Below are 17032 nucleotides of genomic sequence, written 5' to 3' on the forward strand. Positions count from 1 at the left end.
GAAGACAGCTACAGTATACTCATATACATAAAATAAATAACTCTTTAAAAGAGAGAGAGAGAGAAAGGAGGTCGCTTCGTAGCCATGGGCAGGGTGGCTTACTGGTGGGCAGCATCCTTGGAGTCAATGTGTGACTGAGGAGGAGGGAGGGAGAGCTGTCTTAGTTCCTGTGGATCTGTTCACTTGGGCAGATCAGTCTTTGCTGAGACTTCTCTGCCATTTACCTGCCAGGCCTAGCACCCAGGATCTGGTGTCAGGCAGAAGAGGGCAGGAAGGCTCTTAGGCAAGGACCGTATCCTAAGCCCCCTTTTCTCCAGTGTGGTTTACATGTGCCTTCTCTTGTGCCTGGCAGCCCTGGGAGCTGGTTTGGGCAGTCATCTAGTGGCACAGGATGTGGCAGGGCCTGGGATTCCTGTGTCCTTTTAGACATGTTTCTGTTATTTTAAAAACCATTGCCGTACTTTCTGCTGTAGCAGTGTGTTCCTTCCTCATCGCGGGCCTTTCTGGGGCACTCACCGTGTAAGGTCTGACTGTCCTCAAATTTGCCATCCTTCTCCTGAATGCTGGGATTACAGAGCTATACCACCATAGGCATTTTTAAATAATACTAGGTGTTTTGGGCATTATAGTTTTAGTCTATAAAATAAATGTAGGACAGTCTAATAAAAATTTAAAAGACAGCACAAATACACTTTACTATTATGTTGAAGGCTCCTATTGCTATTCTACTTTTAAATGGTTTCAGTCTTTAAAGGCTTTCAAACATTCTATCAGGAATCATCCCTTCCCCTCTTCCAGACCCATTGCTTCTCTGTTGGCCTTTCCTTACTGACCTGGGCAGTTTGAAGAGTGCTGTTTTGTGTCCTGTCTGGTTCTGTCTTCAATTCTCTGTTTTCTTTGCAGCTCTTAGGAGAGTATGAGTCCCTCGGCAAAGAGCATGGGCGAGTAAAGGTAAGGGGAAGGGCTCTGATCTGGGCTCTCCATAGTGCCCTCCATAGGGCTCTCCATAGTGCCCTCCATAGTGCCCTTCATAGTGCCCTCCATAGGGCTCTCCATAGTGCCCTCCATAGTGCCCTCCATAATGCTCACCATAGTGCCCTCCATAGTGCCCTCCATAATGCTCACCATAGTGCTCTCCATAGTGCCCTCCATAGGGCTCTCCATAGTGCTCTTCATAGTGCCCTCCATAGGGCTCTCCATAGTGCTCTCCATAGTGCCCTCCATAGGGCTCTCCATAGTGCCCTTCATAGTGCCCTCCATAGTGCCCTCCATAGGGCTCTCCATAGTGCCCTCCATAGTGCCCTCCATAGGGCTCTCCATAGTGCCCTCCATAGGGCTCTCCATAGTGCCCTTCATAGTGCCCTCCATAGTGCCCTCCATAGGGCTCTCCATAGTGCCCTTCATAGTGCCCTCCATAGTGCCCTCCATAGGGCTCTCCATAGTGCATAGTCTTCATAGTGCCCTCCATAGGGCTCTCCATAGTGCTCTTCATAGTGCCCTCCATAGTGCCCTCCATAGGGCTCCATAGTGCCCTTCATAGTGCCCTCCATAGTGCCCTCCATAGGGCTCTCCATAGTGCCCTCCATAGTGCCCTCCATAGTGCCCTCCATAGTGCCCTCCATAGTGCCCTCCATAGTGCTCTCCATAGTGCTCTCCATAGTGCCCTCCATAGTGCCCTCCATAGTGCCCTCCATAGGGCCCTCCATAGTGCCCTCCATAGTGCCCTTCATAGTGCCCTCCATAGGGCTCTCCATAGTGCCCTCCATAGTGCCCTCCATAGTGCCCTCCATAGTGCTCACCATAGCGCTCTCCATAGTGCCCTCCTTAATGCTCTCCATAGTGCCCTCCTTAATGTTCTCCATAGGGCTCTCCACAGGGCTGTCCATAGCGCCCTTCTTCACATACTCTATCGAGAGCTGTTTGAAACCTCCATGTGTTTGCCCTTCCTTTGTTGATATCTTTATTTTCAAATGTCTGCCCTACTTGACTGACACATTTGTGAGGTCTGTTAATTTACCAAATACCATTACATGGCTGTTCATTTGATATGGGTTGAGAAGAGTTTATCGCATATACTCAGATGACCATCTACTCCCTGTATGTGCACTCAAAGCGGTAGTTTTATGGGGTAGTAAACATCTGTACATCGTATCCGTAGCTGAAGCTCTGTTTGGAGCGCCATGTCTGGTCTCCGTGAGTCCCCACAGTAATGCCGTAAGTTAGCTCCCAGCCAGTCTGCTGAGTGACTAGGAGATTATGGGTTTGTAAGGTTCGTGGACCCTCTGTAGATACAGCCAAGACTGAGCTCATCGTGCTGCACATCTTCGAAGGTTTTTGTTGTGCTGTTCTGCTAAGCCTTTGGACCTAATGTAGATCCCTCTTCCTGTGAGCTCGCTACTAGTTAGACAGGCATTGGGCTGCATCTGTTAGGGTCGCTGGGCGAGACCAGTGTCTCCACTGTAGCTTCTCCTGGAGCTGCCCAGATTGGCTCCTGACCTCATGCCATCCTCCCATTGCAGGTAACCGCTGGCTGTTTAACCTTGCGTTTGCTTTCTGTTCCGCGTTCTGAAGTAGAAGGTGCCATCTGCATGCTTACCTTCAGTCATGTAAACCCTTTCTCCCCTTAGGATACATTAAACACGACCGAGAACAAACTGCTTGATGCACATACGCAGATTTCTGACTTGAAAAGGTAGGTGTCCTACTAATAAAGCGCACTCTCATGGTCCTTAGTGTTTGTATGACAGTGAGGAGGAGAAACTCTCGAGGACTTTTAAAGTCATTTGATATCTAGTTTTATCCTAATCCTTGGACATGTAAATGCATTACATTTTAGCTGAGGAGATTTTTAAGTGATTAAAATATATTGGTGGTTGAGTCTCAAATATGTGCATTTCTCCAGCCTTATTTTTTTTTTTTGCAGCATAATGAGAAGTCTGAATGAGGTCTGATCATAAATGATCCATATTACAAATGATTAGAAACATCTAACCTTGGGTTGGAGAGGTGGCTCGGTGGTTAAGAACACACACCACTCTTCCATAACACCCAAGTACAGTTGCCAGCACCATGGAGGTGCATTGCAACCTGAATAACGTGTACATGTGCACACTATTAAAACTACATCCTTTTTAGAAGGAATACCTAAAGTGACCTCCGAGCATCCTTTTTACAGTAGTGTTTGGGTCAAATCCAACCGCAACGTTAGAGAGTCACTTTAATCTGAAGGAGTCACACAGAAAAGAGCAGCAAAGTGTCTGACCTGCCATCTGCCTCATCCATTCACTCCTTACCGCCAGGTTAGAGTTGTTCCTCCCTCAGCCATCCCGCTGGCCCCCAGACAGTTTTAAAGAATGCAAAGAGGGGGAGCGAGCATGATGACTCCCCCAGGTCCACAAGGTGGCAGAAGAGAACCGACTCCTGAGAGTCAGTTGGCCTCTGACTTCCACATATACAGGAGCCTGCCTGAACACACACACACACACACACACACACACACACACACACACACACACACACACACACAGACACACACACACACACACACACACACACACACACACACACACACAGAGACACACACACACACACACACACAGACACACACACACAGACACACACACACACACAGACACACACACACAGACACACACACACACACACACAGACACACACACACACACACACACAGACACACACACAGACACACACACACACACACACACAGACACACACACACACACACAGACACACACACACACACACACACACTCTAATTGAAATAAATGAATTAAAATAATAAATTAATAAAGGGAAGGCTGTGCTAACTGGAAACGGTTGGCTGGGGTAGTTATCTTCTAGTGAGAAAATTGAAGGGAGCTTTTATTCTGCTCGTGGTACAAAGGGGATGAATTACTGCTTCATCTCTGGACTGAAAGTTGTTGAGAATATTTATTTTTTATTATATATTTAATAAATTATTTTAATTAACAAATATATGTTTAATAAATATATATATATTTTTTTGTTCTTTTTTTCCGGAGCTGGGGACCGAACCCAGGGCCTTGCACTTCCTAGGCAAGCGCTCTACCACTGAGCTAAATCCCCAACCCCAGTAAATATTTTTATTGATTAAAAGAGCCTTTGCTTTTAAAGATCAAGATGCTATTTTTTTTTTTTTTTTTTTTTTTTTTTTTTTTTTTCAGAGCTGGGGACCAACCCAGGGCCTTGCGCTTCCTAGGCAAGCGCTCTACCACTGAGCTAAATCCCCAAGCCCTAAATTTGATTTCTGTTCCGCTTGCTTCACAGAAGCCTGATCGTCCTTTTTTCTGCACGTCTGTGAGATGCTCCTCTGCAGAGCCCCATGTACTTGCTGCCCTGGCTATTTCTGCTGTTGTTTGTTTGTTCTAACTTTCTTCTGACTTTCACAGTTTAACGGTGCCATTTTACTATAAAGGAGGTTTCTGCACAGCATCCTTCACTGCCTTTCTGAAGGGGGACGATTATGTCACATCTGGTATTGAGCTGCGTTTTCGATGTGTTTAATTTGTCTAATTGCTTTTGACCTAGGATGATCTCAAAACTTGAAGCTCAGGTGAAGCAGGCGGAGCACGAGAGTATGCTGAGTCTTCGCCACGGCGCTAAAGCTCCCACGAGGCCATCCCGGGCCAAGTAAGTGACTCCACTCAGTGTCCCTGCAGGGTGGCCTGCTATTAGTCAGAAAGCTGGCGGTGAATTATCTATAGTCTTAGATGTACATTAAAGTCACAATGGCTGCATGGCATCTTCATCCCTATGAAGGAGCATTTTCCAGGATTGGAAGGGCAGAGTCAGGTGGCGTGAGAGCCTTGGGCAAGCGTTGTGTTCCCGACACTGTCCCCACCACTCTCCATGTGACCGTATTTATCTCCAAATATATCTCTTACTTTTTTACTCTGTCTTTTTTCGTGTAGGCTACTTTCAAAAAGGTTTATTCTTTTTGTGCAGGTATATACACTCAAGTTCAGAAGTGGGCGTGGGGTTCCTGGAGCTGGAGTTACTGGTGGCTTCGAGCCATTGGACATGGGTGCTAGGAGTCACACTTGGGTCAATTGTAAGAATAGTGAGCTCTGAGCCATCTCTCCAGCCCTAAGCAGTTTTTACTTAGTCATATATGAGATTACTCTTTTCAAGTGTTTCTTCTTCATATTCCATCATTTTCCTGCTTGGCTTTCCACTCCAGAATCTTTTTGTTGTCTTTGTCCTTTTACTGAGGTAAATGTTCAGTTGGACAGTTTTACCATTAACTTGCCCATCTCCATTCAGTTTGGATGACAGCCAGGCATGGTGGCACACGCCTTTAATCTCAACATTTAGAGGCAGAAGCAGTTATCTCTGTGAGTTTGAGGCTATCCTGTTCTACATAGTAAGTTTCAGGCCAGCTAGGGCTACAGAGATATAGTAACAAACATCACTGTGGACAGCATATTCCTTTCTATAAACTGGACTACTTTGCTAGTCTGCTGAGCTTTGTAATGTCCTCCCACAACCTGACCTCCATCATCTTTCTGATGGATGTAGTTCGACATTGTCTTGTTCTCTGGATCTTTGAAAAGGAGGGAAACAGTCTCCTGAAGTGGCATATGCCTTTAATTCCAGCACTTGGGAGGAAGAGGCAGGTGGATCTCAACACCAGCCTGGTCTACATAGTGAGTTCAAGGACAGCCAGGGCTACATAGTGAGACCCTGCCTCAAAAAAAAAAAAAAAGGAGGAGGAGGAAGAAGAAGAGAAGGAAGAGAAAGATGAGGAGGAAGGAAGAAGAAAAGGAGAAGAAGAAGAAAGAAAGAAAGAAAGGAAGAAAGAAAGAAAGAAAGGGAAACAAGAAGAAAGGAAACAAAACCTTGATTGTGAGAAGCAAAGCCTCGAGTTAGAAGTTGCAAAGGGATGGAACTTCGTCTTAGCAGCTGCCTCTCCAGCGACAGTTGCAAAGGGAGCACAAATAATGACCTACAAGAGCAAGGTACTGGACTGAAGCAAGTTTTTTTTTTTTTCTTCTTTTTTCTTTTTTTCGGAGCTGGGGATCGAACCCAGGGCCTTGCACTTGCTAGGCAAGCGCTCTACCACTGAGCTAAATCCCCAAGCCCCTGAAGCAAGTTTTAAAGCCTTAGCACTAAAATCCAGTCATTAGATAGATGTTTTTAAATTTTCTATTTATTTACATCCCAAACGCTGCCCTGCCTCCTGGTTCCCCACCTCACAGAGACCCTCCCCCATTCCCCTTCTCCTCTGAGAGGGTGGGGAACCCTCTGGGTATCCCCCCACCCTGGTGCATCAAGTCTCTGCAAGGGTAGGTGCATCCTCTCTCCCACTGAGGCCAGAGAGGGCAGCCCTGTTGGGGAATGGATACCACAGTCCCACTACAATTTTAGGGAGAGCCTCTGCATCAGTTGTTGGGGGGCCCACAGGGAGGCTGAGCTGCATGTCTGCTATATAGGACCCAGGGGCCTCATTCCAGCCCATGTGTGCTTTGGTTGGTGGCTCGGTCTCTGAGAGTTTCCAATAATTAGTTGTGGGTATCTGTGTCTGTTTTAGTCAGCTGCTGGGTAGAGCCTCTCAGAGAGGATAGTTAAGCAAGGCTCCTGTCTGCAAGCATAATAGTATCATTAATAGTGCCAGAGACTGGTGCTTGCCAATGGGATGGATTTCAAATTGGCCAGTTACTTCAGTCTCTGCTCCATCCCTGTCCCTGCGTTTCTCTTAGACAGGACAAATCTGGGGTCAAAAGGTTTGTGGGTAGATTGGTGTCCTTACCCCTCCACTAGGGGTCTTACCTGGCTACAGGAGAGGGACTCTTCAGGTTCCATGTCCCCACTGTTAGGCTTCGTGGCTAAGGTCCCCCACATTCACTCCTGGGAGTGAATCTCAGGTCGCTGGGACTTCCTAAAGATTCCTCTCACCCCTCCCCTGGCAGGAGCAGGTTTCCATTCATTCTCCTGGCCCTCTAGGTCTCTCTCCTGTGTTTCTATCCACCCGATCTTGCTCCCCTCCCATTCCTCTCTCCCTCCCCTCTCCCACCACTTCCCTTCCTCCCTCTGTCTCCTCTGATTATTTTGTTTCCCCTTCTAAATGTGATTGAAGCGTCCTTGCTTGGGCCTTCCTACTTGTTTAACTTCTTTAGGTCTGTGTGGTTTACCATGGGTAATGTGTGCCTTTTGGCTAATATCCATTTACCAGTGAGTACATACCATGCCTGTCCTTTTGGTTCTGGGTTACCTCACTCAGGATGGTATTTTCAAGTTCCATCCCATTTGCCTGCAAAATTCATGATGTTCATGTTTTTAATAGCTGAATAGTATTCCATTGTGTAAATGAACCACACTTTCTATATCCATTCTTTGAGGCAACATCTGGGTTGTTTCCAGTTTCTGGCTATTACGAATAAGGCTGCTATGAACATAGTGGAGCATGTGTCCTTGTGGTATGGTGGAGCGTCTTTTGCGTATATGCTCAGGAACAGTATAGCTGAGTCTTCAGGTAGAACTATTTCCAATATTTTGAGAAACCTCCAGGTTGATTTTCAGATTGGTTCTACAAGTTTGCAATCCCAGCACCATTTTTTGAAGGTGCTTTTTTTTTTTTTTTTGGTCTGTTTTTTTGTGTTTGTTTGTTTTTAAGAACTTATTTATTTTATGCATGTGAGTACACTGTCGCTGCCTTCAGACACAGCAGAATGGGGAATCCGATCCCTGGACAGTTGTGAGCCACCATGCGGTTGCTGGGAATTGAACTCAGGACCTCTGGAAGAGCAGTCAGTGCTCTTAACCACTGAGCCATCTCTCCTGAAGGTGTTTTCTTTTTCCATTGTGTAGTATTGCCATCTTTGTCAAAAAATCCTACCAGAGAACTCCTTCAGCTGATAAACTTCAGCAAAGTGGCTGGATATAAAATTAACTCCAAGAAATCAGTAGTCTTCTCTATACAAATGACAAATGGACAGAGAAAGAAACGAGGGAAACAACACCCTTCACAATAGCTACAACTGATATAAAATGTCTTGGTATAACTAACAAAGCAAGTGAAAGATCTGAGTGACAAGAACTTCAAGTCCTTGAACAAGAAAGATAGCAGAAGATGAAAAGGCCTCCCATGCTCATGGGTCTGTAGGATTAACAGTGAAAATGGACATTGTACCAAAAGCAATCTATAGATTCAGTACAAAGTCTTATCAAAATTCCAACACAACTTTTTACAGACCTTGAAAGAGTAATTCTCACCTTCATCTGGATAAACAAAAAAAACCATAATCGCCAGAACAATCTGAACAATGAAGGAACTTCTGGAGGAATCACCATCTCTAACCTCAAGCTGTACTTCAGCGCAAGAGTGATAAAAACTGCATGGTGTCGGTAGAGAGACAGTCAGGTTGATCAATGAAATCCAATAGAAGACCCAGAAATAAACTGACATTTTATCTTTCATTAATGGAAAGACCTTTGGGGGTGGAAGTATATTAAGCTGTGGTTTTCTGCTTTAGTTCTCTAGAATTAACTTACTGTAATCTTTGGTTGAGCTTTTGTTTCTGAGGTCTTATTATGTAGCCCTGGTTAGCCCAGTACTTACTCTGTAGCTCAGGCTGGCCTCAAGCTTCCAGTGGTCCTCTTCCCTCTGCCTCCCTAATGCTAAGATTGCAGGAATGCACTGCCGGCACAGTGTGAGCTGGGTGACACACTTACAGGAGAAGGCTTTAGCTTTTAGAATTCAGTTTCTCCTGATTTTAGTGTAATGTATATTAATAAATGGCTCATAATTTCATAATGATGTCTGACAGAAAAATTAAGTTGTGATTTCTGACCTTCCTAAAGCTGTAATTGTCAAAACACTTTCTATAACTTTGTTGAATAACCCGACTAGAATATAATGAATTCTTGTATTTTAAAAGAAAAGTTAGGGACTGGAGAGACGACACTAAGGGCACTCACTCCCTAATCCAGGGAACCAGAGTGCTCAGCGTCCACATTAGCAGCAATCAATCAATCGTAACTCCAGCTTTGGGGGATATGACACCCTCTTCTGAACTCTGGGAACTACACTCATGTACACAAGCTCCCACTCACAAACACACATATACCTGTAATTTATAAAAATGTTTAAAATTCTTTTTTAAAAAGTAAAGAAATTTTAGGGCTGTGCTGTGTCTCAGCAGCTAAAAACAATTGCCACAAAGTGTGAGTGCCCAAGCTTGAGCCCCCACGAGGGAAGGGAAGAACCAATTCCTAAGAGTCGTTTTCTGACCTCTGACTTCCACATGTCAATCGTGACATACAGTCACAACAAAAAGAAATCAATGAATCTTGAAAAAGAAAGTTTAGTCAGATGTAGTAGTAGAGCTCTTCCAGCTCTTAGGAGATGGATGCTGGGAGGTCAGTTCAAGGTCATCCTTGGCTATACAGCCAGCTTGATACCAAGCCTGGGCTATGCAAGACCTTGTCTCAAACAAAAACATAAATCAAACCAGACAAAAGGAACCAAAGGTAAAAATGAATTTTCGAGAACAAGCAAAAGAAGAGGCATAAAGTTTGGGCTTCTTAAACCTTTTGTGGTTTGGCGCCTGTGCAAGGCGCCAGGGTTGTGAGGGTGCTGACCATTCATGCTGTTCTAAGCAGGAGGCAGAGTGAGCATGTGACCTGCAAAGGCCTGACCCCAGTGACCTTTCACACCAGTTAGGCCCCTAAGGTCCCATAATCTTCCCAAACAGCTCCAGTATCTCAGGATCCGATGTCAAAACACAGGAACCCTAAGGGGACATTGCTTTACACCATGACACGTGGCTCGAATAGTCTCAGGAAGAAGTCATATAGCCCTAGGTGACATTGTGGATTACTCATAGATGGCTTTCTAAGTTATTGTCATGCGTTTGGATTTTAACCTTTAGTCCATTGAGAATTTATTTTATTTTTGAGTCAGAGTCTATCTGTGTAGCCCTGGCTGACCTAGAACTTGCTTATTCTCCTGCTCCTTTATCCTGAGTGTTGGGATTAAAGGTGTATGACATTATACCTGGCATACACCTTTTAAAAATTATATGCATGTGTGTGTATGTTCTGTGTGTGTGTGTGTGTGTGTGTGTGTGTGTGTGTGTGTGTGTGTGTGTGTGTGTGTTGTTCATTTGCCATGATATACATGGACACTAGAGGACAATTTCCTGAAATTCTTTACTTCCTTCTTTATATGGATTCAAGGGATGAAACCGAGTCATTAGTCTTTTGGGGTGAGTGCTTTATCCACTGACTCATCTCCCTGGCCCCTGAAGATTTTTATATAATAAAACAATGCCACTGACTTTTATATATGTGCAATTCCTGCCATGAGAAAGAGATGAATTAGGGCATTTAGCGCTTGGAGAGCAGGTTTCTGGGTATCTGGCCTCTGTAAGAATGAGAGTTGAGGACCAGGGATGCAGCTTGGTGTACTGAGGTGCTTGTCACCAGATCTTATGATCTCATGGCTGAAGAAGAGAATCAACTTCCCAAAGTTGTCCTCTGACTTCTACACACACCATGGCATGTCTGTACACACACAAAATAAATAAATGTAATATGAATTATTTTTAAATAATTACAAGAAAAAAGAATTTGGAATGTTCTGGAGGTGGAATCCACAGAACATGGTTGTGCATTGACTGATGAGAAAAGAGAGGGATAGCTCAGAACACTGAGAGATCAGACCATCATGACGATCTTCGCTTGTGATTTACATGGACTTGAAGCGGAAGTCAGGTGGGCAATTGTAAATGTAGGCCTGGAGCTTGAACTCCTAGCCCAGAGTTACAGCATTGGAGCCAGCTCTTCCCCAATGGTGCTTCCAGGATTGATAGGCACTGAGTGTCAGTAGGAGTGGGCGCAAGACGGAGCTCTCAGGGACCCTGCTTCCTTGTTGGGTAGTGGAGTTTGGCAAAGGAGCCAGCGAAACAGCCGCTGCAAGTGAGGGGTGAGGGGACTGAAGCAGCCACAGTCACTGAATGCTGCTGAGACAAGGGGAGGAAGGACTGAACCAGCCTGTTGGATCTACAGTCAGGAGACTGCGTTGACTCAGGAATGTGGAGAGTGAGAGATGTGTATAGTGTACTGAAGACAGCCTACATGTCTAGCACCTGCAAGTGCATATGTGTGAGGTGCTTATTCAGTGTGTCACAGGCAAGGCTTGGCAGGTTGCAGCCTTTAGGCCCAAGCCTGCCTACACCGTCATTTTTGATGGTGTGTAGGACCGAGGAATTTTTAGTGTTCTTGGCAGGGCCAGGGCCTGTGTGACTCAGTTGGTAAAGCTCTTGCTTTGCAAGCCCACGGGCCTGAGTTTGAGCCCCAGAACTTAGGAAAATGCTAGGTGTGGGGCTGGAGAGATGGCTCAGCAGTTTAGAGCACTGGCTGCCTGCTCTTCTAGAGGACCTGGGTTCGAGTCCAGCACCCACATGATGGCTCACAGCCATTTGTGAGTCCAGTCCTAGGGGATCTGATGCCATTTCTGGCCTCCAGGGACACCAGTCATGAGTGTGAAGCATAGACATACATGCAGGCAAAACATCTACACATATAAAGTAGAACAATAAAAATAATAATACATTTAAAAATGTCCCAGCACTCAGGAGGCAGAGGCAGGCAGATCTCTGTGGCCAGTCTGGTCTACAAAGTGAGTTCAGGACATCCAGGTCTATTACACAGAGAAAGCCGGTTTCAAAACACCTAAATACATACATACATACATACATACATACATACATACATACATACATACATACATAAATACATACAGGTTAAAAACACCAGGTGAGGGGTTGGGGACTTAGCTTAGTGGTAGAGCACTTGCCTAGCAAGCGCAAGGCCCTGGGTTGGGTCCTCAGCTCTGAAACAAAAACAAAACAAAAAACAAAACAAAACAAAACAAAAACCCAAAAAACAAAAAAACACCAGGTGTGGCTGGGCAGTGGTGGCGCATGTCTTTAATCGCAGCACTTGGGAGGTAGAGGCAAGAGGATCTTTGTGAGTTTGAGGCCAGCCTGATCTACAGATGGAGTTTCAGGAGAGCTAGGCTCCCCCTGCCCCAAAAGAAAAAGCCAGGTTTGATAGTTTTAATCCTAGCACTGGAAATTTGGAGATAGGAGGATCCCTGGTACTCACTGGCCATCAGTCTTGCCAGCAAAAGACTGTCTCAAAGGAGGTAGACAGTCTCTTCTGAGGATGACATCTGTGTTTGTCCCCTGGCATCCATGTGAATGAACACACATAAGAGATATTTGAGGCTGGGTGTTTAACCCCAGCTCTCAGGAAGTAGAAACAGGTAGACTCCTGAATTCCAGATCAACCTGATCTGTACAGTGAGCTCCAGGCTAGCCAGGGCTAAAGGGCACTATTGTGTTGTTGTCTTAAGGAGGAAAGCAAAGCAAGTTAATTCATTTGCATCGCCTTCCTGCTCTTGCGTAGCAACAGCAAAGCTGAGTAGTTCTTATTCTTTTGCCTTTTGTAGATAACGAATTAAAATGTCTCATCTGGACTGTCAGTTTGTAGTAATTTAAGAGTAAAATAGAGAACAATAAACTAAGAAAGAGATTTTTTTTCCTTTTCAAAGTGCTGGTGACTGGGGCTGGCAAGATGGCTAAGGGGTAAACTCCCTTGCCACCAAGCCTGATCAAAATGAGTTTGATTCCTGGATCCACCTGGTGGAGGAGAAAATCGGCTCTCACAAGTTGGCTTCTGAGTCCCACAAGTGTTCCGTGGCATGTGCACACTGCTCCCAATAAGTACAGACAGACATATGTAGACATAACAGATCTCTAAAACGGAAATCCAGGAACATTTATCAGGGAAATAGGGTCTTTATATGTTGATTGTCCATTCATATTATAAGATAACCATGTGTTCTCTTAAGTGTATACCAAGTCAAGCTTCTATGCTTTCTAGGTAAGCCCTAAGCAGTTCTTGTATGATCCATGAAATAAGCTATAAATATTAAAATCGTTAAAGTGCTGGTGTTGGGACCCAGGGTCTGGAAAAGGCTCAAAAAAAAGTGTTACTCGTGAACTACACCTTCCCGACCTTCAGTAGGAAGTAACTAATACCAGCTTCAGCACGTACAATAGTTCCGATCTTATAAATGCAGTCCAAGTCTTAAATCTGTGAGCGGGAATGCCGAGCACCAGAGAACCTGGTCCGCTGTGAGCGGGGACTACAGGGCTGAAGAGGCTCAGCTGGGCTGTAGCCGTTCATAGTGAGAGATCTCAGGGGCGCAGAACACAGTGAAGACCTTGGCCCAGTTTCAGTGCATTGAGCACTGCCTGTATTGTCTACACGTGCTTGAACCCTTTGAAAGGAATGTATACATTTTTAACTGTGTGCGCGTGAATATGTCCTGGCCACTGCTTATGTGTGGAAGCCAGAGGACAACTTTCAGGAGTCCGTTCTCTTCCTACCATATGATTTCCAGGGTCAGACTCAGGTCTCAGGTTGATGGCAAAGCCTCTTACCTACCAAGCCATCTCAAAGGCATGTGTGTGTGTGTGTGTGTGTGTGTGTGTGTGTGTATGTGTGTGTGTGTGTGTGTGTGTGTGTGTGTGTGTGTATGCCTGTGTGTGTGTGTGTGTATGTGTATGTATCTGTGTGAGTGTGCGCCTGTGCCTGTGTGTGTGCATGTATGTGTGCCTGTGTGAGTGTGTGTGTGCCTGTGTGTGTGCAAGTGTGTGCATGTGTGCGTGCATGTGTGCCTGTGTGAGTGTGTGATTTGTTTTAATGACAGCAAAAAAATAAAGGCTGAGTGTTTAGAATACAAAAGATGTGCCGTAACTCAGTACAGAGACACTTTTCTCCCCAGAAAAAGGAAAAACAGATGCGAAGCTGCACAGAAAAAGCAATGTAAACAGCTAATAGCAATGAAAAGAGGCTTGTTTTCCTAAGAAATCAGGAAAATGCCAGTTGAAATAACAGCATGTACCATTCCGCCATCAGACAGGCCAGACTCAGCTCGTTCTAAAGTTTGGCAAAGAAAGGAACTCACACATAGCAATGGCCGCCTGCAGACGGCTGGTGCCTGTCTGGAGGACTCTTTGGCAGTAGGCAGGAGACTGAAGGTGATGGGTACACCCCAGATTTCCTAGCTGTGTTTTTAGACATTTGCTTCAGGTCAGGTCTCCCACGTGGTAATTGCAGCATTGTGCAACAGCATCCATCACCGCGAGACAGCGTCAGCAGAGTGCGTTCAGGCTGGAGAAGTGACTGACAGCCCTGCACGCCAGCGTGGATAAACCATGAACACTGTGGAGGAGAAGCAGTAAAGGGTGTGGATAGCGTGCCCTTGTTTAACAAACGCGGCTGTACATATGTATACAATGTTATGTCTCACAATTAACAACAAATATGGCTAAGAGCTAAGCATCTGTTAAGACTCGGAGTAGGTAGGTGGGCGCTTGTTGTAGTATTCTCTGTAATTTTCTCAGAATGTTTGAAATCGTTCTTAATTTAAAAATTGAGGGAAAAGGGCGCTCTGTCATTCAGTGGCAGAGCCCGTGTAGCAGTGAACAAGGCCCGGGGACAGCTCCAGGCTCACCCAGAAATCTCTTCTGAAAGAACCTAGCAGGTTAAGTATGACATGAGCTGAGAGGGGAACGGCATGTTCTCTTAGGGTTTGCCTCTTTGAAGTTAGACCTGAGGTTGTCTCCTGACTGAAGGCCATGGGGAAGAGCTGTTACCAAGTCAGAGCTTACTGACCACGGGGAGGAATGGCCAGGATGGAGTTTCTGAGTAGGCCCAGGCAGGTGACTGTCCCGCAAAGTCCAGCCACAGAGTACGAACAGGAAGTAAGGCCGTTAGTCAGGCTTGAGGTTTTACATCCGGTCAGATAGTGAGAGTTGGAGTCAGGGTTGTGAATAGTTGAGGTGGCGGCTGTGCATTCCAGGGTGGACAGAGGAACTGGGGGAGCTGGGATTGACTGGTGAGCTGAGAGATCCTGGGCTTGCTAGCTGCTTGCTGGGATGGTGCTGGGCAGCAGCAGGAACAGAGGTGAGGGAGGAATTGGGGGTTTAGTTTCCTCAGAGCTGTGACCTCTGATTATAGCAGAGTCTAGTTGTATCCTTGGAGGTAGATGACTTTGACAGTCACTGGGTCTAGAGGGCAAGGATAGCTCCGGAAGTTGCCTAGTGTGGTGGTGACAGCAGGCCTGGAGATGAGATAGGTTTACGATGGTTAGTTTTGTCAACTCGATGCGAACTGGAGTCATCTGGGAAGGCAGAACTTCAACTGAAAAATATCTCTATCAGATCGTCCTGTGGGCAAGTGTGCAGGGCATTTTCTGATTGGCTTTCATGTGAGAGGACCCAGCCTACTTTGGGCAGTGCCACCCCTGTGCAGTAGACCTAGTATACAGGAAGTTGGCTATGCTGGAGCCTGGAGAGCAGGCCAGTAAGCAGCATCCTCCACGGTCTCTGCTCTGTTTCCGGCCTCCAGGTTGCTGCTCGAGTTCCTACCCTGTCTAAGTAGATCCCTGTCCTCTGCATCCTGGATGCTCGGGCTTAAGGCATGGGCTACCACAGCACTGGTTCAAAGTCTAGTCTAGGGCGGGTTGACTGGATGTCAACCTTGACAAACCGAGTTTTTAACATTATCACTACTTACATTTTATTTATTATTTAATAAGTAAATGGACAGAGGAACTGGGGGAGCTGGGATTGACTGGTAAGCTGAGAGATCCTTGGGGGAGCGAGGTTTTAAAAAAAATTGTTTGCGTTTTACTTATTGTCATCACGTGCGTGCGTGCCTGTGTGTGTGCGTGCGTGCCTGTGTGTGTGCGTGCGTGTGTGCATGCGTGCGTGTATATGAAGGTCAGAAGACAACTCTTGAGAGTCCCACCATATGCGTCCTGGGGATTGAACTCCATATAGGGACAGAGGAGGTGATACTGTAACCCTGTGTGCTGGTGTCATAGCCACTCTGAGAAGTCGCGTAGCAGCATGTACTTGGGACTGCGATATGGGAGGATGCAGATAGTGTTTGCAGGGACTGGGAAGGCAGCCATGCTTTATCTACTTGCTCTGAGCTAGTAGGGAGAGGGGACTAAATGTGCTGGAATGCAGGTAGGAGGCTGTGCAGAGCCTCGAGTGCCGACTCTTCTTTGTCTTAGGGGAATGTTCACAAGTTCATTTCAATCTTAAAACCTTAAAATAGCCGATGCACCTTTAATTCCAGCATTTGGGAGTCAGAGTTTAAGACCAGCCTGGTCTAAATAGCAAATTCTGTGACAACCAGGGCTGCCACAGAGAAACTGTCTGGAAATCCCTTTTCCCCTTAAAAAGCAAACAAACAAAAAACACATAACAACCAACACAGCCCCTTAGAATAGAATTCCTTTTTAAAGTGTGGGTTGTCCATACATGGGTTCTAAGCCACTGTGCAAATGTGTAAATCAAACTTGGGGACGGGTTGTTTTGATATTAATATTTGGCCTAAACTGAAGTGCAAGGGGCTGGTTAGATGGCTTTGTGGTTAAGAGCACTGGCTGCTCTTCCAGAAGCCCAGGGTTCAAATGCCAGCACCCAAAAGGAGCTCATAGTTCTCAGTAACTCCGATCCTAGGAAATTCGATGTCCTCCTCTGGCTGTGTTGGGTACCACACACACACGGTACACAGACAAAACGCTCACCCACTTCTCATCTCTATGAATTTTCTTTAAACTGGAGTGCAAGCCTGTGATGCCCTGGAATGTTTCTTATCTCTCCAGCACACTAGCCACCTCGGATGTCAGCAGGAGGAAGTGGCTGATCCCAGGAGCAGAGTACTCCATCTTCACTGGGCAGCCTCTGGACAGCAGGGACAGGAAGACAGACAGACAGCTGCAGGAAACCGGTGTTCCTGGGTGAGATAAGGGCGGGGGTCAGCCGAGGAATGCTTGTGTAGAGATGCAGCTGTCTTGGGTAGGGGACATAGTCAAAAGTAGGCTGTGGAAGGGGGCGGGGGCAGGGATGGGGGCGGAGCAGGGGCTTGGGGAGCAGAGATAAGCAGCAGCTCCTGTCTGGGG

The 17032-nt window shown here is 46.0% G+C and overlaps 1 protein-coding gene across 4 annotated transcripts in view; it reads left to right on the plus strand.

Annotated features, from left to right (window-relative positions):
• The window catches only part of Mphosph9 (M-phase phosphoprotein 9), a 64977-nt gene that overhangs the window by 35997 nt on the left and 11948 nt on the right, over positions 1–17032 (plus strand). For all 4 annotated transcript variants that reach the window (XM_032886467.1, XM_032886464.1, XM_032886465.1 and 1 more), the window contains 4 exons: positions 904–951; positions 2628–2692; positions 4570–4671; positions 16736–16870. In XM_032886467.1, coding sequence (XP_032742358.1) covers positions 904–951; positions 2628–2692; positions 4570–4671; positions 16736–16870 — 350 coding nt within the window. The remainder of the gene's footprint in view (positions 1–903; positions 952–2627; positions 2693–4569; positions 4672–16735; positions 16871–17032) is intronic.

This window comes from Rattus rattus, chromosome 16 (assembly GCF_011064425.1).
Source record: "Rattus rattus isolate New Zealand chromosome 16, Rrattus_CSIRO_v1, whole genome shotgun sequence".
In the NCBI taxonomy this organism is placed as follows: domain Eukaryota; kingdom Metazoa; phylum Chordata; class Mammalia; order Rodentia; family Muridae; genus Rattus; species Rattus rattus.